Source organism: Mixophyes fleayi, chromosome 1 (assembly GCF_038048845.1).
Source record: "Mixophyes fleayi isolate aMixFle1 chromosome 1, aMixFle1.hap1, whole genome shotgun sequence".
NCBI lineage: Eukaryota > Metazoa > Chordata > Amphibia > Anura > Limnodynastidae > Mixophyes > Mixophyes fleayi.
This window is the reverse complement of record NC_134402.1, coordinates 195,319,191-195,343,800: the sequence shown is the minus strand read 5'-3', so window position 1 is coordinate 195,343,800 and position 24,610 is coordinate 195,319,191. Positions and strand designations below refer to the sequence as shown.

Here is a 24,610-nt window from a genome sequence, read left to right as displayed (position 1 = left end):
CCAAAAGCACTGAGGAGTGCTAAAAATTATTTAGTAGATACTGCTGACAGTTATGACTTTTGACAGCCAGAAATATTAATGCACAATTAGGGAGGACACCCCAAAAGCACTGAGTAGTGCTAAAAATTATTTAGTAGATACTGCTGACAGATATGACTTTTGACAGCCAGAAATATTAATGCACAATTAGGGAGGACACCCCAAAAGCACTGAGGAGTGCTAAAAATTATTTAGTAGATACTGCTGACAGTTATTACTTTTGACAGCCAGAAATATTAATGCACAATTAGGGAGGACACCCCAAAAGCACTGAGGAGTGCTAAAAATTATTTAGTAGATACTGCTGACAGATATGACTTTTGACAGCCAGAAATATTAATGCACAATTAGGGAGGACACCCCAAAAGCACTGAGGAGTGCAAAAAATTATTTAGTAGATACTGCTGACAGATATGACTTTTGACAGCCAGAAATATTAATGCACAATTAGGGAGGACACCCCAAAAGCACTGAGGAGTGCTAAAAATTATTTAGTAGATACTGCTGACAGTTATTACTTTTGACAGCCAGAAATATTAATGCACAATTAGGGAGGACACCCCAAAAGCACTGAGGAGTGCTAAAAATTATTTAGTAGATACTGCTGACAGATATGACTTTTGACAGCCAGAAATATTAATGCACAATTAGGGAGGACACCCCAAAAGCACTGAGGAGTGCTAAAAATTATTTAGTAGATACTGCTGACAGATATGATTTTTGACAGCCAGAAATATTAATGCACAATTAGGGAGGACACCCCAAAAGCACTGAGGAGTGCTAAAAATTATTTAGTAGATACTGCTGACAGATATGACTTTTGACAGCCAGAAATAATTATGCACAATTAGGGAGGACACCCCAAAAGCACTGAGGAGTGCTAAAAATTAGTTAGTAGATACTGCTGACAGATATGACTTTTGACAGCCAGAAATATTAATGCACAATTAGGGAGGACACCCCAAAAGCACTGAGGAGTGCTAAAAATTATTTAGTAGATACTGCTGACAGTTAGGACTTTTGACAGACAGAAATATTAATGCACAATTAGGGAGGACACCCCAAAAGCACTGAGGAGTGCTAAAAATTATTTGGTAGATGCTGCTGACAGATATGACTTTTGACAGCCAGAAATATTTATGCACAATTATGGGGGACACCCCAAAAGCGCTGGGGAGTGCCAAATATTAAGAAAAAATAATAAACCTCTATCCTCCTCTCTGCACTAGCGATTTTGGTAAGAGCAATTGCAAGAACAATATTGTATTCTCTGTACCTGCTCTAATCAGCCTATGACTACACCCTGCTCTCTCCCTCTGTCAAATGGCGATGGATTGCTGTGGAGGCGTGTATTTATAAAGTTGAAGTATCGCGAGAACCGAGCCCCGAGATCCGACGACGTCACAATGACGTTCGGCCTCGTTTTGGATTCGGAACGGGCGGGAGAGTACCGAGCTGCTCAGCTCGGTACTCGGATACCCAATGTTTGGGTGGGTTCGGTTCTCGGAGAACCGGACCCGCCCATCTCTAATTATTATCAAGTGACGTTAAGTGAATACTGTTTTTTTATTTTATGGGCGTTCTGCTGGTACTTTATATTCCACATATGTATTGGATGTATCCTGCAGTGTCTTGTGTGTCAGAGCAGAGCTTACCTCATACTTGCCTACTTTTGAAGGCAGTCCGTCGTTAGGCTCCATCCCTTGTCAATCTTAGCCAATCGCAGCAGGGGGCGTGGCCACAATGGCACATTTAGCCCCACCCCCACCATCTTCAACAACTGCGACAGCTGGATCCGGGATTTTTGCCTGCTCTCTCGGGAGTCCGGGAGAACTCCCAAAAATTCAGGAGTCTCCCAGACATTCCAGGAGAGTAGACAACTATGGCTTACCTTGAAATAAGAGACGTTTACATAAAAGCCAAAGATGAATGTCCCATACTACAAAAGACTGAAGGTTCGACCATGAGACACAATACAGATTAATAGGTTAATAGTCAAACTCTTGACCACTCTCACTTATGCTATGTATGTCCCTGTTATTAACAATATACTCTATGTTTCTGTTTAACATACAGAAAACCCGTTAAATAATAAGTTTGACTCATGTAATACAATCTTAGGAATTCTTAGTTTAATCGCTGAAATAAATCAATTCCGCCGTCAGTATCATCAATACACGTGCGTCTGGCAGTGCATGATCGGCGCTAAGACCCAGAAGAAGCGCCCGCAGTTCAGCAATAGAAAATGAACCGGTCGGCCATTGGTTAGCTTCGGATGGGCGGAGCCAGAGTTTGTGAATAGTAAATATGCTTTGTCCCAGCTGAGGCTTCAGTCTGAGGGAGAGAGTGGATCGAGCTGGGCGTACAGGTAGAAAGACTTTATTGATCGTCTTTCCGATTAAGAACGCACTATTCATACTACGCCTTTTATAGCTGTCATAATACTTTCCAATAACGCTTTTACATGATCACTGAGGTTGAACATGACGATTCCCCTTTTGCCATATTCGTTATATCACACATATTGTACATCACTACACAGGCAGAATTGTTAGGGTTAATTTATGCATAGTTCCAGTATATAATTTGCCCAGTAATCAGCATAATGTAACAAGAATATACACAGCATTCTCATTGATCCAACACAAAGAGAAACTGGAAATTACTATCGCAGGCTGATGCATGTGTGCTGCCACCTCCATTGTATCTTTGTCATCATGATGTCAAGCTAGATACATTAATTTAGTTTGTTTTTGCAGCTCTTGGGACACTTCCTGCCACTGACTCACGGGACTGAAAGACGATGGGCATGACGATCTGACCCTCTGATTACCAACTATCAGGGCACAGTAAGTCACACCCTGTGCAGTAACCATACTGCAAAGTAACAGGTGTCCGACCGTTTGACATGTAGTTGTTTTGTGCCTACAGGAGGTGATACATTCCTGAAGTATGTCTATTATGTGCGTATGGACAGTGGGGGAGTAAAGTGTAAGCTTCTGTGGGCATGACCATCATGATATGTCCTGTGACATCTTGTGTAATGTGACCAATTAACGTGTCCAAGTGGAAGAGAGTTTCAGTCCTTGCAGAGCATGTAGCCACATCCGCTTCCTCCATGCTATTGGAAGCTGCAGAGCAGGGTTATAAGTCCGAACTTGTCTGGCTGCTTTATGTAATTTCAGTGTCTTCCTATTGTCATATCGCCACAGGGGCTAAACTGACTTTTTTTTTTTTTTTTTTATTCCATTGGTCTTTGGGGACGAGAGAGTTAACTCTGGGCCACACTGTGGTATTTCATGTGCCGCCTGGCTTATAGCAGGAAATGACAAAGAGTGTTTTGTGTGTTTAGCTGCCGGGCAGCTTACATTGTGAGAAGCTAGGGACTGTTTATTAACTTCACATGGTTTAATAATTAATTAAGCTGAAACCTTTTTTGTTTCATCTACTACTAACACCCTAGCTCAACAGTAGGTTGTATCCTATATAGAGAGATGTAAAATATGTACTTAATCCCTAATGATGCAATTATATTAAGCGTTATTTCTCCATTCTGTGCTAGAGCACATCATTCTTTCCTAACATATCATTTTCATTCATATGCACCCTCAGTTTGTCATGACTCCCAGCCAGTTGATAGTTTTTCATTTTTATGTATATATTTATGGTAATATACACACACTTATACTATTGTTCAGTGCGTAGAAAACAAAGAATTTAGGGCCCTTGTCCACAAGCGTCATAATACATGCTTTTACTAGTGTTTTTAATGCTCATTGCGGCCCTTTTTTTCACTGCTACCTGTTCCATCTAATTGAGTAACCCAAAGTAAAGACATTAGGGTCAACAGTGTGTTCTCTATTTAACCCCAGACCGCAAGTGCTCATTAACAACCAAATGTTGTACTTGACATGCTGTGTCACTGGCATTTAATGCTAAACCAGTGCGTAAAGGTCAATTACCATGTGTTTGTAATTCTTAATGTACTGTGAAAATAAATTTTACATTTTGTTTTTATCATTATTTTGTAATTATATAATGTGTGAACATATTCCAAAGCACTGTTTCTTTACAGGTGATTCACACATAGCACTTAAGTAGTTAATAGGTTTCATACATACTTGAATTCCAGTACATAGAAAAAGGAAGAAAACATTTCCACATTACCTACTCCTGTAACAGTCCAAGTGGAAAGTCTCAAGTTATTTGACTGGCACTGAGAAATTGAATAGGAATTGCTGAGTGAGCTTCTGTTTACTTGAAAATGTATGCACTACCTTGATGACACTTCTTGCATACAATAATATTATGTAAAAAAACAAATTGATGTCATGCATTCATACTTCTTGTTAAGTAGTGCTATTTTAGGTGTGTATTCAATATATCCTCGTTACAGCCTTCAGTATCTAAAGTGTTTGTTTTTTTTTCTTCCAGATTGATCCTGAAAGTAGATTAAAAGTTAACTATGTCTGTCAGCAATCATGAGAACCGCAAGTCCCGTTCCAGCACAGGCTCCATGAACATCCATCTGTTCCATAAGCCTGGCCATGCTGACAGCCTTCTGACGCATCTTAACCTGCTTCGCAAGCGCTGCCTCTTCACCGATGTGGTCTTGCTGGCAGGGAACCGTGCTTTCCCTTGTCATCGAGCTGTACTAGCATCCAGCAGTCGTTATTTTGAAGCAATGTTCAGTGGTGGTTTAAAAGAAAGCCAGGATAGAGAAGTCAACTTCCATGATGCTTTGCACCCTGAGGTCCTGGAGCTTCTATTGGATTATGCCTACTCTGCCCGGATTATCTTCAATGAGGAGAATGCAGAGTCCTTGCTGGAAGCTGGGGATATGCTACAATTTCATGACATCCGAGATGCAGCTTCAGAATTCCTTGAGAAAAATCTCCATACAGGAAACTGTGTGAATATGATGTTGATATCTGATGCACACTGCTGTGAGAGACTGTTTGAGCTGTCCTGGAGAATGTGCCTTTCCAATTTTGTGGAGTTGTCAAAAGCTGAAGACTTCCTGAGGCTACCAAAGCTAAAGTTGATGGAACTGGTCCTTAGTGAGGAACTTGAGGTGGAAGATGAAAGTTTAGTGTATGAAGCAGTGATGGGGTGGATAAAATATGATCTTTGTCTTCGTCTGGATGATCTACCAGATCTACTGCGGTATGTCAGGCTGGCTCTATTGCCCGAGCAATATCTCCGAAGTCTGGCCACAGATGATCTTGTGATTAAGAACAAGCTGGCAAAAGCAATTGTTGAAGAAGCAACTCACTGCAGGAACAAGATTCTGCAGAATGATGGTTTTGTGACTGGATTCTGTGCCCGTCCTCGGAAAATTAACCAGGCCCTGTTACTCTTGGGAGGACAAACGTTCATGTGTGACAAGATCTATGTGATGGACCCAATAACCACAGAAATAATACCCAAGACTGACATTCCCAGCCCACGTAAAGAATGTAGTGCATGTGCAATTGGATGCAAAGTTTATGTTACAGGAGGAAAGGGGGCAGAGAATGGAGCTTCAAAGGATGTCTGGGTCTATGACACACTGCATGATGAATGGTCCAAGGCAGGACCCATGCTTGTTGCTAGATTTGGTCATGGATCTGCAGAGCTAGACAACTGCTTGTATGTTGTTGGAGGGCATACAGCTACCACAGGAGCTTTCCCAGCATCTCCTTCTGTTTCCCTGAAGCAAGTTGAACATTATGACCCTCAGATTGACAAATGGAGCTTGGTGGCTCCTCTTCGAGAAGGGGTGAGCAATGCTGCAGTTGTTGGAGCAAAGATGAAACTTTTTGTGTTTGGAGGAACTAGCGTCAACCGTGAAAAACTTCCCAAAGTCCAATGTTTTGATCCCATCCAAAACAGATGGACTGTGCCTGCCACCTGCCCCCAACCCTGGCGTTACACAGGTGCTGCAGTTTTAGGAAATCATGTAATTGTGATAGGAGGGGACACTGAGTTCTCTGCAAGTTCAGCATACCGCTTTAACAGTGAGACTTATCAGTGGTGTAGATTTGGAGATGTTTCCTCTAAGAGGATTAGCTGTCGTGTAGTTGTTTCTGGCAATAGACTATATGTAGTGGGCGGATACTGTGGCTCCCAACGGGGCAAGACACTGGACTGTTATGATCCTTCAAGTGACACTTGGAGCAGTGTGACCACCGTACCTTACTCTTTGATCCCAACAGCCTTCGTAAGCACATGGAAGTATCTTTCTTCTTGAATCAGAAGGTAAATCTGTTTTACTATTATACAACCAGAAATGCAGTTGCTTTTATAAAAAATGTAATGTAATAACATGTACAAATAAATGTAGAAATAGAAAAGAACTTCTTGATGCTAAGCTAGTTCATAAAAATGCAGGATGCAGAGAATCAAAACCTTTTATGAAGGAGCCAATTTGAACCTAGAATAAAATCTAGTAAAATACTAGTAAATACTAGTAAAGTAAAGTAAAATACTTTACACTGAAATGATAAGGCAAAATTAGATTTCGAGTGTTGATTTTTTTCATAGTATAGGTACACGTCGCATTTGTTTATCTTCTTTGAGAGAACCTGTCTTAATAATTAGTGTCCTGTCCACTGGGACCTCTACTGTAGCTTAAAGGGCTGCAGATTCCCTGAAGTGGCCATTGGTATAAGCAGTCTAGGAAAATTTGATTCTATATCATAATTGAAGAAATTATTTGCCACTTGTGACTGCAGAGCTGTAATGGAACATCGATAGTCAGGTCACAAGTGACGGATTTACTTCCGCATTCACCGATACAGAACTCCTTGGGAGTTTGATGATATTGCTTCTGGACTGTTGACACCAACAGTCTCTTATGGAATCTATTTCTACATTTGGTGAGCACTGTTGATAGTGATGGGTTCTCCAGAGGTGGAAAATCCTTTTGTACCTGACTTTAAACAGGATGTGAATGAATACTTTTAATGTATTGTTGTTAGAATAATTGTCCCATTCGTAGCAGATCTGCAGCTGTTTATCCTTTCTACTGCAGTTACGTAGCATTTCACGGTAGTATCTATATATAAGTGAAGCCCTAAAATATGAATTGCTTCTATATGAAAAAAGTTACTGAAACAATCACGAATATGCATGTTATGGATTTGTTTTATGTGAGCATGTAGTGTAGCTCATTTAAACAACATACAAGCCTGTTTGTATATTAGAGATGCTCAGGCTTGGTTCCTCGAGAACTGAACACACCCGAACTTAGGTGATCCGAGTACCGAGCTGAGCTGTCTCGCGCCCACAGATTTGAAAACGAGGCAAAACGTCATTGTGACGTCGTCGGATCTCGCGAGTTTTGAATTCCTTTTTAAGATCCAACATAGCGAGGGGTGGTTGGGAGGTCGGACAACAATTTTTCTTTTCTGCCACTACAGTGTGGAAATGTGTCCTAGATGTGCTAGGAACTGCAGTGTGTTTGTGTCATTCCTCTGTCGCTTACCATCCAACCAGGTCGCTGCAGTATTTGTCCAAAAGTGTATGAAAAACATAATGTGACCTGTGAGGTGGTCTAAATTGACTGCAAATGACTTGAAATTAGTGTTGTTGAGGCTAATAATAATGTAAGAACAAAAAAAGAGCAAAATGATGGAATTTTAGCATATTTTAGGATTTTTTTCTAAAAAATCCAAAACCAAAAGACACGAGGGTGGTTTTGCCAAAACCAAAACACGAAGCTAATCCAGATCCAAAACCAAAACCAGTTCACGGGGGTCAGTGAGCATCTAGTTTGTATTATACATTTTTATTTTTTAAAACATAATACATGATGGTTGTACTTCTGTTGTGTAGGAGTAGATGTCTAAAATAGTGACATCAGAAATTTGGTCTGATATTTTTTTATTTTTTTTTTCCTTCCTTTTTAGGACTTGTAAAATATTTGATCTTGTAACATCATGTGAAATACTTTTTCGTCTAGAGTGTGTGTAGACATTATAGCTCAAAGAAAAGAGGCTGTTTGCCAATGCAATTACTTGCCTGATACTAGACATGTTAGCAAGGGACCAAGATTATATTTGTTTCATTACATACACGTGTATTCTCTGATAATTTTGCTGATAATTCCTTCTGCAGAGCAATTATCAGGACCTTTGATGCTTGGGGTTTATGGTACATGTAATTTGAGACCAGCTGTGATATGTTGGTCTTGAGCACATATTTCCCATGTCTTTTATACTAATTGCTCTTTGTCCCAGAATAAGATAGGAAAAGCTCTTTTTATATTCGCTATGAACTATCATATTCACAAAATAGCACACGTATAGTGAATGACAAATAGTTATTATTGACTACTTGTAACAAATGTCACTATAAAACTTTTCATGGGCTCGTTTACACCTGCGCTTCTAAGCAGTTAACGTTCCTGACCAGGGCTGCCATCAGGGGGGTATGGGGGGTACTGTTGTACCGGGCCCGGGCTCACCAGGGGGCCCGGTACAACAGCTCAGCACAGACTTACATGGGGCCCGCCACTGGTCTCCGCTATTCTGTCTTCAGCCTGGCTGTCACCGTGACAGCCAGGCACCAGGATCCGATCGCAGGGGTGGAGGATTCATTCCCCCTGCGATCATGTGCTCTGCCTGTGACCGATCACATGATCGCAGGGGGAATGATTCCTCCACCCCTGCGATCGGATCGTGTTGCCTTGCTGTCACGGTGACAGCCAGGCTGAAGACAGAATAGCGGAGACCAGTGACGGGCCCCCAGGTAAGTATGAAAGTATGTGTTGCTCATGAGGGGGGAGGGGGGCCGGGTGGCACGGGGGGCCCGTACTGGGCCCGATTTTTTTTTTTTTTTTTTTTTTTTTTTTTTTTTTTTTTCTGAAGGCGGCCCTGTTCCTGACACTTGAAAAGTTTGTTATGGGCTCGATCCCATCATTGTGTTCTAAATTTTTAAATGCAGTGTCAAAAACTTAGAACACCATAGTAAATAAATGATAATAACATTCATAACCTTTACGCACAATACTGGTACCATTGGTTGAAATGGTAGAAACGCAAAGCATTGGAAATCGTGTATAAAGCACACATTACTTTTAGGTGTTTTTACCTATTTTCTCAGTGCGCATGTATGATTGAGCCCTATCATTTGAGGTCCATTTTTATTTGCAAACTGGTCTAAATTTTTGGCATTATTCTTAGATTGAAATCACTTGTGTATTAATGGCTATCTATAAACTCCAGAACTCACGGTTTACACAGTTATTATTTAATAAAGTCATCACTTCAGTATTCCTTAGAAAAAGTATATGTTGGTAATAATGCACCGCTTCTGTAAATTATTACAGATATTAGTGCCCTTTATAGAAACATTCAGTCTATAGCCTCATACTTTTATACTTGTCATATTGTATGATCTTCCTGGTGGCTTCTAATATCCATATGATCCATAATAGGGATTGTGATTGTCCTGTAATTCATTTGTGACTATACACAACATTTATATTTGTTTGTATTTGGTGATATTATTTTTTTTAGTTTGACAATTCATTTTTTAATCCAGTTCATTTTTAAGTGTTAGTTTAAAAAAAAATGTACAGATGACATTTGTTAATAGAACCTAATTTTATTATGTTCCTATGGTGAACACAATGATTTTCTAGGCCACATTAATATAGTCTGGTGGTGGTTAGAGGCAAACTAGAGCAAACATTGCTGCTAGATGCATTATTAATGCTCATCTCTCCCTTTGTCCTTTTGTGAATATAGTGCCTGTAAAAGAGGTGGAGCTTACATCTGCATAATATATTTACAAGTATTTGGACCTTTGCACCATTTTTTTTTCTGTACAACAGTTGCACAAATAACTAAGGTCTGAACGAAGCATGAGACAGCTACAGAAGTATTTTCTGACATTTTTAAATATGTAACTCTGCTACACCAGTTGTCCTCTATGCTGGATTTTACAGTAACTTAATATGATTAAATGGGATTGTCTATGTAATAATTGATTTATATTTTATATATTTGTTTTTACAGAATCTTCTGGATGATTTCTTGTGAAAAATAACCATGTCCACGGTGAAATAGCCTGAAATACAAACTTGACCGTTTCTAATGTCCACCTGGAAAGCAACAAATGAAAAATCAGTGTTAATCTGTGAAAACCGGACCATTATTGACTAGTTTGTCATTTTATATTAAAATGATTTTTTTTCTTTTTCAATTGCTTTATTTACAAAACCCGCAATCCCGACTTGGATTTAAAGTAAAACAAAGTAAAAACCTCTTTCCTATGTAACATTCCAACAATATCCGTGTGAACACAATTTAGCAGAATGCAACATTTCATTACTACTTAGTCCAGCTTATTCCATAAATATCACAATCGGTAGAAGAACCTGGAGATAAAACGTTTAAATGTGTAAAGACATATGTTGTGCACACAGCAGCAATCACTTTTTATATTCTTGGCTGTTTTGTAGAACATTCAAAATATAATGATTCACCTTCTTATATTTGTATAGGGCAACATTCCATCAGGTGTTACCATGTTGGTATGCAGAGGATAACATAACTGTGATCTGTGGTAGTCACTACTTCTTAGTGAGCAACCTGCACAAGCTATGCAGTTTTTATATTTTACATGAGAAACGTGCAACCTTTTTGTGTTTTTTTTTTTTTTTTTTGTTTTTTTTTATTTGTAAAATATTTTGCTTTAATCGGCTTTATTTCTGGAAATGTCTAAGATATCTAATATTGTCAATAAATACTTGGCATATTCATTAGGACAGGTTTTAAAATTATCCTAACACATGTGAATCAAGCAGGCAGCAGATTTATTCATCGATTTGGCAATATTCCTAGGAAAACTAGATATGGCTGCATTTTTTTTTTTTTTTTTTTGACATAAACAAATGCATCTGTTAAATCGCAATGGGTAATTAAATGTAACAACATGTTTCGTTACATGCAGTCATTACAATACGACAAAAATGCAGTATACTATATAGCACAAATTGCTTGTGTATTTTAGACCTTAAAATATAAATCCTCAAAAAAAAATGTATTCTCTTATATTATCTGAGCTCAATTCTGCTCTCTTTTAGCCCTAAAATAGTTGAAGTTGGCCACACTCTTCCACATATGTTTCCATATATATTTTTCATATATGGAATATTCAACCCATGGTGTAAAGATCGATAAGATTTGTTTTATATAGTAGAGCAGACTATTTTTTTGTAAACCTCATTCACCTGTATCACACAAACAAATCTGTTATGTTACTCTCGGTACATTTAGCACACTGCTTCTGGGCTTGAGAGTATCCTATCACCTACCAATCAGCTCCGGCTGGGGCATAAATGGTAGAATTTATGTAAGCCAACCTGAAATACCACTTTCATTTTCACATGTATGATCAGATACGTCTTACATGGGGAATGAAAAATATATATAATTTTGATTTTTAGATCCAGCATGTTTTGTATCTTGGTGACAAGCTTAGCAAATGCTAGTTTGTTGTCTAGCTGTACTAAAAACTGTTTTCCAATTAGTCTCTATTGTGGATTGACCAAATCTTAATTTTAGTCATGAAGCAATAAGTATCCCACTCTGAGTTCATCTACTCAATTTAAAATGTTGAGTCAAACATTCAATGTCTTAAATATAACCTTACAGTGCGATTATTATACATAATATTTACTTCCATTCAGTACTCAAGAAAAAAATCTCCATTGTAACGTATATGTAATTTGTCTCCAAGTCCATTTCTGTTGGTTGGAAAATTCTGTGCTAACTAACAAACTAGCAATAAGGATTTAAATATATGTGAGTCTTATTATGTGTTTCGTTAAAATAAATTGTCTTTGTATATTTAGTACTTTTTAGCCTGAAAGCTGATATTTGTCCAATTTCAATAAAAAAAATGAAAAAACAAATGGTTTCTTGTTTGAAATTTTATTTACATTGTAGGATTATCAACAGGTTGCTTATCTATAAAGTAGAGGTGATCATATGTATCTGTGGTATAAATGAACAGCAATTCTTTTCTCCATTTACTAGCCATATGAATAACCTAACCTGAAATGTGTATTGTGGCTGGATCACGTAGAAATAACTTATTGTAGATATTTATTTTAAATAGGAGTGCAGTGCACCTCTGTATATCAGTGTTAATGTACTTATCTCTTTATATTGGTATGTGTGGAATTGTATTGACTTCTGAGACATTATGTCCTGTTTGGGTTTTGCAAATGTATGGAGACAGATAATCTCTTGTTAATTAGAGGTTTTTCATCGCTGAGTGACCAAAAACGTGTCTGAGCCTGAAAGACAGATTAATTATACTTGCTGGTAGACTCCCTATGCAAGTGATCACAGATGAATGTGAATTTTGCAAGCTTAAATTGCGTTTAAAACAAGATTCGAAAAATGTTCTATCCTGTTGGTAAACATTGAATAGAAAACCTCAGACGTAGTGGTGCTGCTAACAGCAATGTAAAGAGGTGTTAAAACCCTCCAGGCTGCATTAAGTATCTGGATTGATTAGAGAAGCAGGCGGCTGAATTACCTTCTGCAGGGTATCTGTAAATCTGTATAAAAAGCACACTGTTTGACCGTGTATTATTATTATTATTATTATTATTATTATTATTGTAACTTCTGGAAAGATCGCTAGTACCACAGACTGGCGTGTAATTGTCCTTTATAAGGGCTACTTGAGCTAATAAACGTCATGGATTAAAGATCCTGATCTGACTATTTATCTGCTTTAAATCCTGTGACATGCAGATTAGACCATATCTAATCTGTTATCCGGCTGTTGTGAGGTTGGAACCCAGTGTCTAGTACCAGTGCTGTGCCCAGTACCAATGCTGTGCCCACTTCCCTGCAGCTCAGGCCTGTTGGATAAGCCAAGGGGAGCCATCCACAGCAACCCTGATTTGAAGGCAAGAGGTCAGGTGTACCAGCAGCAAAAGCCCCTCCTACTGCAGTTAGAGGGCACATTTGGGAGAAAGAAAGGGGGCAGTGGCAAGGAAAGCTTATCCGGTCCCTAGCAAAACATGCCCCCTACTATTTATTTAGAACAGCTGAAAGTTAGTGGCAGTGATATAAAAACTGCCAATAATGGCTTTTTCATTGTGATGGTTCAGCACCTTGTAGCAGACCTTGACTGTGCCAATGAAGTGCAACTGATAATGTAGTGTAAAACTAAAATTAAATGGTCAGCTAGTTATGGTTCATAAAACAAAACCTGACATTGCAGACTCTTACCAGCACCCACAAATTACAGCTGCTTCTATGTGCTAAAAATGTTTGTCATTGTCGTGAACATAGAGAACTTGGTTATTTATAAGGGTTAACCCATCACATAATTGTGGGGAATAAGGCCTAAATAATAGCTGCTTTGGAAATGGGGTATATCAAATTAATCTATTGATAAATTGAGCTACTAAAATGTGAAATGTGAAGTCACAAAGTCTGTTGTGTGTGTATTCGGTGATTCTGCACATCACTGTGTTAGAAGCTAGTAGTGTCACTCGTGGCAGTCACAAAGGCCCCTGTGGTTAGCTATATCCTTGCCTGGGATGGAGTTTTGACACCCGAATGGACTTTTAGGAACCGCTCAGCATGATGTCTGGCTCGAGGTGACCATGTGCTGACTGAATTATTTTTGTCTATATAAAATACAGCCAATTTTAAAATATGCCACTTAAATAAAAGTGGTCAACCACATATTCCTCAATAGCAGGAAGAAGGGCAGCTCATATGTCAAATTAAGAATTCTGCTACAAAGAGAAGTTGAGGAAATGAGTATAAGCTCAACTGATACCATGTACCTATTCCTGTTTGGTATCAATATATGGGTAAATTCATAGGGAGTCTATTAATAATAAAATTGGGTCTGTGTGATGACACAGAAAAGTTAGGTCACAGTAGAATTGGGTAGTAAATCGGGCAACATGCAAATGATTGATAAAAAGTGTCACAGACCACAATCCCTGGAGGTGGGGACAGGTGTGGAAGTGTCTTTAAAAAGCTGAGACCAGTTACAACAAATTGTCAGTCTTTTGGGAAAATCAGTCTACATTGATAAGCTGTCCATCTTCCAAGCCAATTTCCCGTGCCACAGATTATACAACTCATGTAAGTTATACTCTGAATTAAGTCCCTTTTATTTTAAACTCTTTGCTTGTGTATGTCAATTGTTTATTAATTGTTTTTTTTTATATCTGAATGCCCTGTACCTTTTGTATATTAAAGCTAAAAATTTAGTAAGTGGCTTCCTAGATACTCTAACGAATCCATTAGCCTGTTAAGAAGAATATAGCTCGCCCAAGTTAACCCTTTGAATGCCGGTGTGTGATTTGTTAATACATTTGACTAACAAGCCTAGTGTGTGCTTGCATTTACATTTGTGTAACAGTCTGGAGGTGTGACGAGTTAACCCTTTGATTGCTGGTGTGGGCTTTGCTATCCTGTGGGTATCCAGAAGCCTTGTATGCCAGTGTGGAACAGTACATTGGGGTTCTATTGCCTGTATTCAATAGGTGGTGGCAAACCTGAAGTGTGTTGGGGTGTAAGAGCGCTGTTGTATGGCAATTCAGCAGCTCTATAACCTGTGTGATAGGTAGAGGCGGAATGCTGGAATCGCGTGTAATAAGATACAGTAGACGCCCAAAGTCACGGAACCTGGGAGCGTGTTCGTGGGAGTCATTTTCTTTACTTTGTTCATTATCTGTCAGTTTTATAGGAAACATAACCAGAAATTGCTGATGTTATTGGTGCTTGGTAAATCTAATAGGGGATTTTATAAAAATTAATCCAACTATTATTAGTCAAGCTTCTTAAATAATATTTTGTGAAATCACCCGGTATTTCATGCATGATGAATCCACCTCTTATTGTGCTTCTTCTGTTGGTTACAATTGTGGCAATTGGCTGGTTTAGGCATTTTACTCACTGGTGTTAAAATTCTACATTTAAGATGCAGCTGTAACGCAAGGTAAGGACATGGAAACGGATGAGAAAATAAAAACCCTTGTACCAAATGAGACCATACATATTTCTGTTGTTATGTTTAGCTTGCACCGCAGTGGGTTTTTTTCAATGCGTATTCCATTGTGGTGAGTCTGATGCACGTTGATGTAGTTGAATACTTAGATCTATCTTAATGGGTGTGCACTGTAAATACAATGAGATTCAGTTAAGAACCGTTTACATATGTGTTTTCACATGCATTAGGCTAATACATGATTACTTCCTGTTTTATAAAAATGCAGATTGAACGCACTTCTAATCATATCAAATGCATATATAACACATACATTATGACAAGTGAGGCTTTTAGGATGAACGCACTTAAAGGGCGACAGTGTTTGTAGCAAGCTGAACAATTACCTGAAGGGGTTAACATTGGGTTGGGCCCGACCAATGGTAGCTCCGGTGGGAGGGTCCTTGATTGAATATAGCAGACTGTACTTCCTGGTCTGCCTCACTTTGCAGCACGAGATCCCACGCACACCCACTCCTCAGTTTAAGTATTGTATGTGTAATGTTTTGCGGTAGGAAGGCACTGCGTTCAGCGGCTGATTAGTGGGCGCACAGGTAGTTGGCCGCAGGTCACTGTCCCCTTAGAGGCACCAGTAACTCCTTTTTTTGGTCCTTCGGTGAGGAGGGTCCCTGTCCGGCTCTGTGAGGGAGGGCAGTGTGAGTTTGGAAGGGGCAGTCACTCTGATGCCAATTCATCGCAAGTAATGTTGGGATGTGTTCCCCTTTGGTTTGTGGACTTACGGCGGTTTGCGCCAGTCCCCATGTGATCTTGTGGTATCAGCTTGAGAGCTCTTTCGCTGTGCCCTTTCTCCGCCACTATAGGTTTAGTTTAATACAAAATGATAATAAAAGTCCTTCCATTTTTTAGCAACTTATACATGACTCCGTGGGGTAAATGTATGAACGTGCGGGTTCTTCAACACCCGCATGTTCGGCAATTAAATTTCAAGCGGCGCTGCATTGTAAAGGGAAGTTTCCCTTTACAATGCAGCGCCGCTTGAAATTTAATCGTTGAACACGCGGATGTTGAAGAACCAGCACGTTTATACATTTACCCCTATGTGTTTATTTGCATGCAAATGTTTAGAGTTTAAGGTTGATGTGAAGTTTATGGGAACATACACAGTGAGCCCTTTAATGCACTACAGTTCATATTTGTATTTACTTGCATTTTAACACTCAATATAAAGAATTTCAAAAGACTGTATTTATGTAGCCTATGACCAAATTGCAGTGAGTATCCACCATGATTTTAATTGTGCCTTGCAAATATTCTAGTTGTCTGGTGACTGAGAACATTAGGCGCGTGCAGTCAGCAACTGACTGCGCTAATAGAGTCTCATGGGAAATTAGAAACACATTCTGTTGTTTGGATCTTGGCCAAGTGACAGGATCAAGTCACTTGTGGCCATCTTTGTCATTGTAATATATCTCTACATGCCCAGAACACGTAGTGCACCCACCACAGCTATTGTGGCTGATAGAAACTGAAAATCCATTTTGTAGTGATATTTATTCCAATCAGTGACCGAGAGGACATTTAGAAGTGGTGGTTTGGAAAATGTAAGTGAATGGACTTGAATGGTTTTTCAACCAAAGCAGTAGGAGAAGTGGCCACTTGGCCTACCACCGTATACTAGCCCGCTTCGACCACTGATTCTAATGATGAAACCATAAAAAGTAGCTTTTTCTGCCACTTGTTATATCCTCAACATTGATGACAACTCTACCCTCCTTAGGTAACACAGGGCTAAAAATACTAGCACTTATTTTATTGAATTCCAGCATTTCATCTCTGCATCCTCTTTCCATTACAATCTATATAGATTCTGAGTTTCTGCCACATAAACATACAGTATAATAGTGCCAATGAGCATTTTGCAGCTCTACATTGGCAATGATGGCGAATGAAAGACCGATTAACACTAGCTATAAAATGCAGCGTTATTTTAGCTTTGTATATCATGTGCTTTAAAGCTAAGTTTACACATTATACACAATGCATAGTTGACAACATTTTAAAACAATTTCCAGGGACACTTTGTTGCTGAGCAAGTGAACCTCAACACATCATGTGTTGTATGGTCTATGTAGACCAGGCCTGTCCAACCTGCGGCCCTCCAGGTGTTGTGAAACTACAAGCCCCAGCATGCTTTGCAGGTAGACAACCAGTTGATAGCTGGAAGGGCATGCTGGGACTTGTAGTTTCGCAACATCTAGAGCGCCGCAGGTTGGACAGGCCTGATGTAGACATTCAATGACTAATGTCATTTATTTGTGATCAATAAATATTAAGTTATAAAGTCCAGCGAATATGAATGGATAGTGAGAATTGTATTCAGCATATGAAATAACAGGAATTGTACACTGGAGAGGGTCAATATTAAAAACAATTAAACTTCCAATAGACAAATTTTTAAAACCAGGAAATGTCCCTGGAAAATAGGGACAGTCTGCAGCTATGGTGAGGGGTAGTTTTCCAAGAAATAGCCAGTGAATTTATAAACAAGATGAAAAGATTCTGAGCTTTGTTTATTTGTGTGCTACAGACAGTTATCAATAATGTACTATGTATTCAAAACACCGCACACAGTATGATTTTTTTTTTTTAAGCTTATCCTTCTTCTTTTCCTTTTGGATCAGGTGGATTTAAGCGCCTCTATATGATTTTGTTTAATCCACATACAAAACAGTGGAATCACTTCCAACACCATGAGGGTTAAGGGCTCGTTGGCTTCCTTCTTGAAGAGCTTCAGCTTAATGAAAAGGGGTTTCCAATTTCATGGCTGAATAAGAAAATAAAAGCAAACACCTGCAAAAGTACAATTCAAAGCAGCATCTGGACCAATGCAATGTAGTCTTGTCATCTAGGCCAAATGTAAGCTATTACCGATTTCGTATTTGTGATGTCCTACTGAGATGACTAATTCATCTCTAATCTAAAATGTGACTCTTATAACTGAGTTCAAATAATTTTTAAAAGTAAACCCAAAAGTCAGTTGTTACTTAGCAATTTATTGCACCGTTCCACTACTTAAATTGCCCATACATTGGCAGATATGATTGCTCAGAATGAACACAAAACCACTAGATCTCCTTGTGGCTAACCAAATATGATGGATCCAGAGTAACTGAATCACATGTGGGTCTATTACTCTAGCTAATGTCTGTACACTCTTCATTATTACAGACATTGGTTGATCAGATTTTCAGTTTTGGACCCTATAAGTGCAGCAATTCAGGGCTAGTTTGGTGTAAAACTTATTTCTGCAGTATAGCAGGATGGTTTTACCACCGCCAAGTCTCGCTGCCAGCAATGGTTTTACAGATTGTGTTAGAGTTCCTCTTATCGTCACTAACTCACAATTACTAACCACTACTGCTGGTGTTTCCTGGCCACCAGACACTCGCCAACTTTGAGTGCCAACTGCGAACTAGTTGTAGGAGAGCAATAGCTACCACCACCAGACTACTTCACCGGCACCTCTGACATCTCCATAGGGCACTAGTTTGCCATAATTATTAGACCATCCCCTTCTAATTCTTACCTAACACCTGCCCTGCATCTGGATGATCTTCCCTGGTCTTACTGAATATGGTGACATTATCCAAGTTAGCCTCAGCAAAACCTTCAAACCCTTACAGCAGGTCATTGATCAGGTGCTGGAAGGTGGCGGACATATTCTTCATTTGCCATTATTCATGTGTTCAGACATGACATTGAACACAAACAGGTATGATGACTGTCAACTGTTCTTGTGCCTCTGGGATGATAGGTGATGGTGTTGAGGCATTTTGAGAAAATGCAGGACCAGCCTTGGCAATCAGGAGCTTGTTCTAAAATGTGAACAGTACCTTCTGCTTGACCACAAAATTTCTGGTGTACAGTCCCTGATCATGTCCTGCGTTTCTTCAAGGTTAGGTTGTACAAGCCCTGTGAGGTTCTATAATTGATCTTTGAGCCTTACTCCACCACAGAAAATTCCTTGGGTGGCAGCTTCTCTTACCAAGACTCATGCAAAACTGGAGTTGCATTACTCTGCACTTTGCCCATAGACATTGTACTAGTTGAATCATGAACTGCATCCCTTGATCAGTTAGGATTTTACTGTGGAATGCTACTCTGCTAATATTAACTACTATTTCCACAATGATCCTTTACAGAGCCACAACTTCAGGGAAACCATGTAGTGTCATCCATCACGGTGAGGATGTATCTGTTTCCCAGTCTACTGGGCACAGGCATGGTATCCACTATGTACACAATTGGTTGATGAAATGTTCCTTAACTATTAGCAATGACTTGAGGGGAGTACGAATACTGAAGCCATTGACACTTGTCACATGACTTACAGAAGGTCTATATGTCATCAGGCATTCTGAGCCAGAAAAATTTCTGTGGAAAATGCTTCAGTATTTGGTCCTTCCCTGGGTGCTTTGTTGCACGCAAAAGCTCAGTGGAACTACCAATTCTACATTTTTGGCTATTCTGTACAGGTCACACTCCCCACTTCCGTTCCATCTACATCTCGTAAAGCCTACGTTAGGACTCTGTGATATATTCCCTCTGCAGTACCTCTTTCTTATCAGAGGTGCTGCTGTTGTGGACTTTTGAACTATTTGCACCTCGTCTGCAGGAGTTAACCTTCTTCCCTGATTATCACCTGCACCTGCCCGCCCCAAACATTGCATTCATTTTTTTTCTTTATCCTGTGGTTTTGACTGTCTGCATCCAGTGTTTGTTTTTATGCATCCCTGGCTCCATCTGCTACCACTGTTCATGTATCCTCCCTACATCAGATCTCAGCATTTGCCTGTGTCATCTGTATCATCTGCATTGTATGTGTCCTTGGTTCCTGTATTACCTATTATCCAGTGTTAGTTTAGAAACTGTTCCTTTTTACAAAGCCACACCCGGATTGTGTTTCTTATGTTCTACAATAACTGGACAGTGAGTGTTTTATTTTGCTACACTTGGACTGAGTTTTGTTTATGTCCTGCCTTTCTTAGATCTTGTATTATTTTGCCCCTGCAACCTCACATCTGTTCAATTCTTGCAACTAGTGTTTTTCCTACAATAAAAATGTTATACTCTATACCAACTACTGACTCTTTTTTGCTTTAATTGCAAACACACAGTTAATCATAACAGGCCGCTGGATTAGAGAGCTGAGCTTCCCTGAACTCTCTTCTTGCGACTCTGTCACTTTCTGCTAAGTTAGGACACTCTACAGGGAATTCTATGTTGGAGCTACTAGGGTCAGTCAGGTTGGCATCATAGAGAGGTCATGGTGGTCATCACTACACACTACTGGAGCTGGCATCCTAGGGGCAGGAGCTTTACTGGGTAACTTCACATAGTCAGACTGTCTGGAGACAACATAATCTGCTTTTCTAGGGGATGTTGTCTCTCCAGAGGCAAAGAGCGCACTGGATATTTTGTGACAGACTACAAGACAACCCTCAGGTGATTGGCGTCATACTATCCTCCCTCCTGCAATCAGGGAATGCAGTGACTGTGGAGGGATGGGTGGCACAGCTGCTGGATTAGACTGTGAGACAGGTGAGGTGAGAACCTTGCCTTTGTCAGCCCTAGAATGCTGCTGTCTGTGTCTAGATTGTTACTTCATAGCTTTGACCACCAAAAAGTCTTCCAGTACAACTCAGTAATCGTATAGCTGTAATTTTTATACTCTGTCCTGAGATGAACTCAAGGGTTACATACAAAGTTAGTAAAAAATAACACTACAGAAACAGTGTTGCTAAGAAAGTGTTGCGTAGCAATGCATAGCTGCATGTCAAGGCTAAAAGAATAATTGTCTTCAGCAGTACATAAAGGACCTATGTAGGAATAATTGAGTGGCCAATGGCACATGTTGAAAAATGAGAAACCAATCTATTGAGATAAGTAGTGTGTACTTTCTGATGTGCCTGATTATAGCAATCAAAATACAATAAGAAAAACATTTATACATTCATATACAAAATACAGCAGAAAGTGAGGTTTCACCTTACCCTTGCAGCCTTATTTAAAATGTCATCTTGTTTACCAGTGGTAATATAGTTTAATAATTCAGAACGATACTTCACTGTGTTTGCTAGCAATTTGCACTGTAATGACAAATGAGAATTGCTGTTTGCTGGTTACAACAGATCAAACCAGTTACTGTTCAATGTAAAGCAGCATTACTATTTCCTAAAGTAGCATTGGGACCTCCGAGATAGCAGCCTCAACACTATTGTCACTTTCCAGACCATCTGGCTGACTGTACCTGGCCTGGTGTGCATGCCTGGCTTCTTCCGTTGGGTTTCTCTGCGACACCGTCTACCGATGGAGTCTGCATGTGCACTCCTGTCTTTTATAGTTCTTCCTTCTCAGCTATTGGTTGATTAGATTTCACATCCCCTCATCCTCCTAACTATTTAAGGCACCTGTCCTGGCAATATGCTTGTTAAGCTGCTGGATTGTTTTGGCTTATGCATCCCGGTAATCAGTTTCTTGTGTTTTTTTCCTGGTATTCCGTATTTGTTTCCTTTCTCCAGATCCTGGAATCCAGCGCTATATGCTTCTGAGTTAATCTTGGTATCCTAGTATCCCGTATCCATTGCTATTCAGTAGATCCTGGTATCTGTTAGGCTGATGATTTGATCACCAACTCACAGAACAAGATGGCGGAGGTCTTCACCTATAGCAGCCGCCTTTCCCTTAGAGCTTTATATGCTCACCGGTACTCAGATGCCACCAGGACTTAACTCCAGGCGTAGTGTGTGAGTTGGTAATACAGGCCCGTAGCGCCAGGCCAGGAGGCTGAACAGAAGGCAGCGGATAGTCAGACGGTAGCTGAGGTCAAGGGACACAAGCAAGCAGAGTGGTCAGTAAACACGCAAAGGGTCGGGGTCACAGACAAAGTAGCGGAGTTCAAGGTACAGGCCAGGTTATTTTGGCATCCATCCGTTGCCCTGGCAACGGTCAGACCAACTACAGGAATTGACGTCCCTGTCGTCAAGGAGACGGCCGGGACGCCAGGCGGAGTCAGAGATGAGTCGCGGCGGTGCCCATGGCTCCTAACATTATCCAGTACTATTTGCTTCTCAGCTAATCCTGGTTTCCTGCATCCGTTACTCTTTAAGTAACCTGGGTTTCCTATTCTGATCTTGGTTAACATTCTCTTCTCCTGCCAGTGTTGCCTGGTACCCATCTGGGAAACCGAGACCTGCATGGTGTAAGCAGAGAAGAGCAAACATCCTTGCGGAGCTCCCTGGCAAAAACTTTTGCTACGTTAAACTCTATGCTGCTGTGGTGGATGGAGCTAAACCATGATAACTATCAAACAATTGTCTAAATATACCCAGCTCCCTGATTACATGGGGTCGGAGTGGGGCAGGATGTCAACAGTGAAAAGAACCCCTTGTATTGTGTGTGTAAACTTTAAGGGTACCTAAATTCAAAAATAATCTTACCTCTTGAAAATCATTATACTTGATTCTACAACATTCCTGTAATTCGTGCAGCCCCCCTTCTCTGGAACGACCTCCCTCGTTCCATCCGTCTCTCTCCTACTCTGTGCTCCTTCAAACGTGTACTCAAAACTCACCTCTTTCTCAAAGCCTACCAACCATCTACTTAACCCCCATCTCCTCCCTTTAGCTCGTCCTCCCTTCTCTCCTCTTGCCTCAACTGGCTCCTCTTGTGCCTGGTCTGTTTACCCTCCCTTAGGATGTAAGCTCGTATGAGCAGGGCCCCCTCCTCTCCTGTCTCCATACCTGTTCTTCCGCTCTGTCTTTACTGCATATGACTGGCCGGAGTTTCTGAAGTATTGGTACTTTTTGTTCATTGTTCTCTATGGTTTCACCCTGTATAGTCTACTGTTAGTACTGTGTATTGCGGATACCTTGTGGCGCCTAACAAATAAATGATAATAATAATAATAATAATAATAATAATAATAATTCAGCCTGTGTTCTTTGAGTTTTCCAGGCTCTTATACCTAAAGTAACATTTACCCAGTAGAAGTTTCTTACTTAGTGGATTATGGACACCAGACCCCATGGTTCTACTAGTATTTAGAAAATATGTTATTTTCTGCATATTGTTTAACATATTTAGTGTGCAAACTTGATATTTGTGGCCTAATAAAACGAGACAGATTGAACGAATTGTGGTAGCCTAAAGAGAAAGTCATCCTTTTACACTTTATACTTGGGCTGAATTGTATTTTATTATAAAAGTTCCTTTATATTAATGAAATATATCACTGGTATCCTTATTTTATTATATTTCAAGATACTATTGACTAACGATAACACTAATCACCATTTTTTTGGTACCAGATAAACCTATAGCATATTAAATGTTTTCCCCATAATGCCTCTTGCACCCCAACATTTTCAGATCAGGGGCTAACTTGTCTTACTCTTGGAAGAAACTATACACCATCTTTTGTCTTGGGTATGGCATAATTAAATTCAATTACTTTACAAATCAAGCTCAGATTTTAGTGAGGAGAAATGGCGTTAGCACAATATTTTATAGAATGATGACTTTGGTCTTTGACCATTAAATATGGAGATAGGCATGTTTGCCGAGCTAAATCAAAAGACATTATCCTTATTTATGTATTTAAGTTGCAATTTTAGAAATATATGCTAAATATTTAGAACAGCACGGTGGCTAAGTGGTTAGCACTTCTGCCTCACAGCGCTGGGGTCATGAGTTCAATTCCCGACCATGGTCTTATCTGTGTGGAATTTGTTTGTTCTCCCAGTGTTTGCGTAGGTTTCCTCTGGGTGCTCCGGTTTCCTCCCACACTCCAAAAACATACTGGTAGGTTAATTGGCTGCTATCAAAATTGATCCTAGTCGCTCTCTTTCTGTCTGTGTGTGTGTGTGTGTGTGTGTGTGTATATTAGGGAATTTAGACTGTAAGCTCCAATGGGGCAGGGACTGATGTGAATGAGTTCTCTGTACAGCGCTGCGGAATCAGTGGCGCTATATAAATAAATGGTTATGATGATGATGAATATATTTAAGTGAGCGATAACTGAAATTCAAGGCTGTGCCAAATGTCATTAGGGATTTTGGAGGTGCAATTGACACATTGAGGAAGATGGTCACACGTCCAACAAATGATTAATTAATGTAGGTTGCTGGTTAGAAATTCACATAAAGGGACACATATCTACTTATTATAGAATACATTAATGTTTAAATTTTATGTATTTGCTATGTTAGTAAGGATAGAAAAAAGTGGATTGTTAGTTTGACATTACCTGTACAGTACATGAAAATAAATGCCTATAATTATAAGTCTTTGAAATTGTAAGATTTAATTTTTAAGCAGCAAGTAGCTCAAGGACTTTCACAGAGCACATTTTTTCAAGCAGTGTGGAAATGGTAGTTGGGCAAATGTGGTGGCCGTTCCTGTGGTATCACAAATGCGTTCTAATACAAGTGCACACATAGCTTTCCTTGTGTAACATTGTATTGTTTTGTATGTGAATAAATACTGGTTCTGGAGTTGTGTTTTGCAAAGACTAAGTGTATTGGAACCA

At 39.7% G+C, this 24,610-nt stretch overlaps 1 protein-coding gene across 1 annotated transcript; it reads left to right on the top strand.

The window, feature by feature from the left end:
- The first annotated feature begins 2,325 nt into the window (after window positions 1-2,325).
- LOC142147504 (ectoderm-neural cortex protein 1-like) lies at window positions 2,326-10,221 on the top strand. Its single transcript, XM_075204723.1, has 4 exons — window positions 2,326-2,407; window positions 2,799-2,888; window positions 4,474-6,279; window positions 10,044-10,221. The coding sequence occupies exon 3, from the start codon at window positions 4,505-4,507 to the stop codon at window positions 6,269-6,271; it is 1,767 nt and encodes a 588-aa protein (XP_075060824.1). The 5' UTR covers window positions 2,326-2,407; window positions 2,799-2,888; window positions 4,474-4,504; the 3' UTR covers window positions 6,272-6,279; window positions 10,044-10,221.
- The last annotated feature ends 14,389 nt before the right edge of the window (window positions 10,222-24,610 follow it).

Excerpts from the sequence above, each read along its gene's own strand:
- LOC142147504 (XM_075204723.1), top strand. The coding sequence starts at position 4,505 with ATGTCTGTCAGCAATCATGAGAACCGCAAGTCCCGTTCCAGCACAGGC.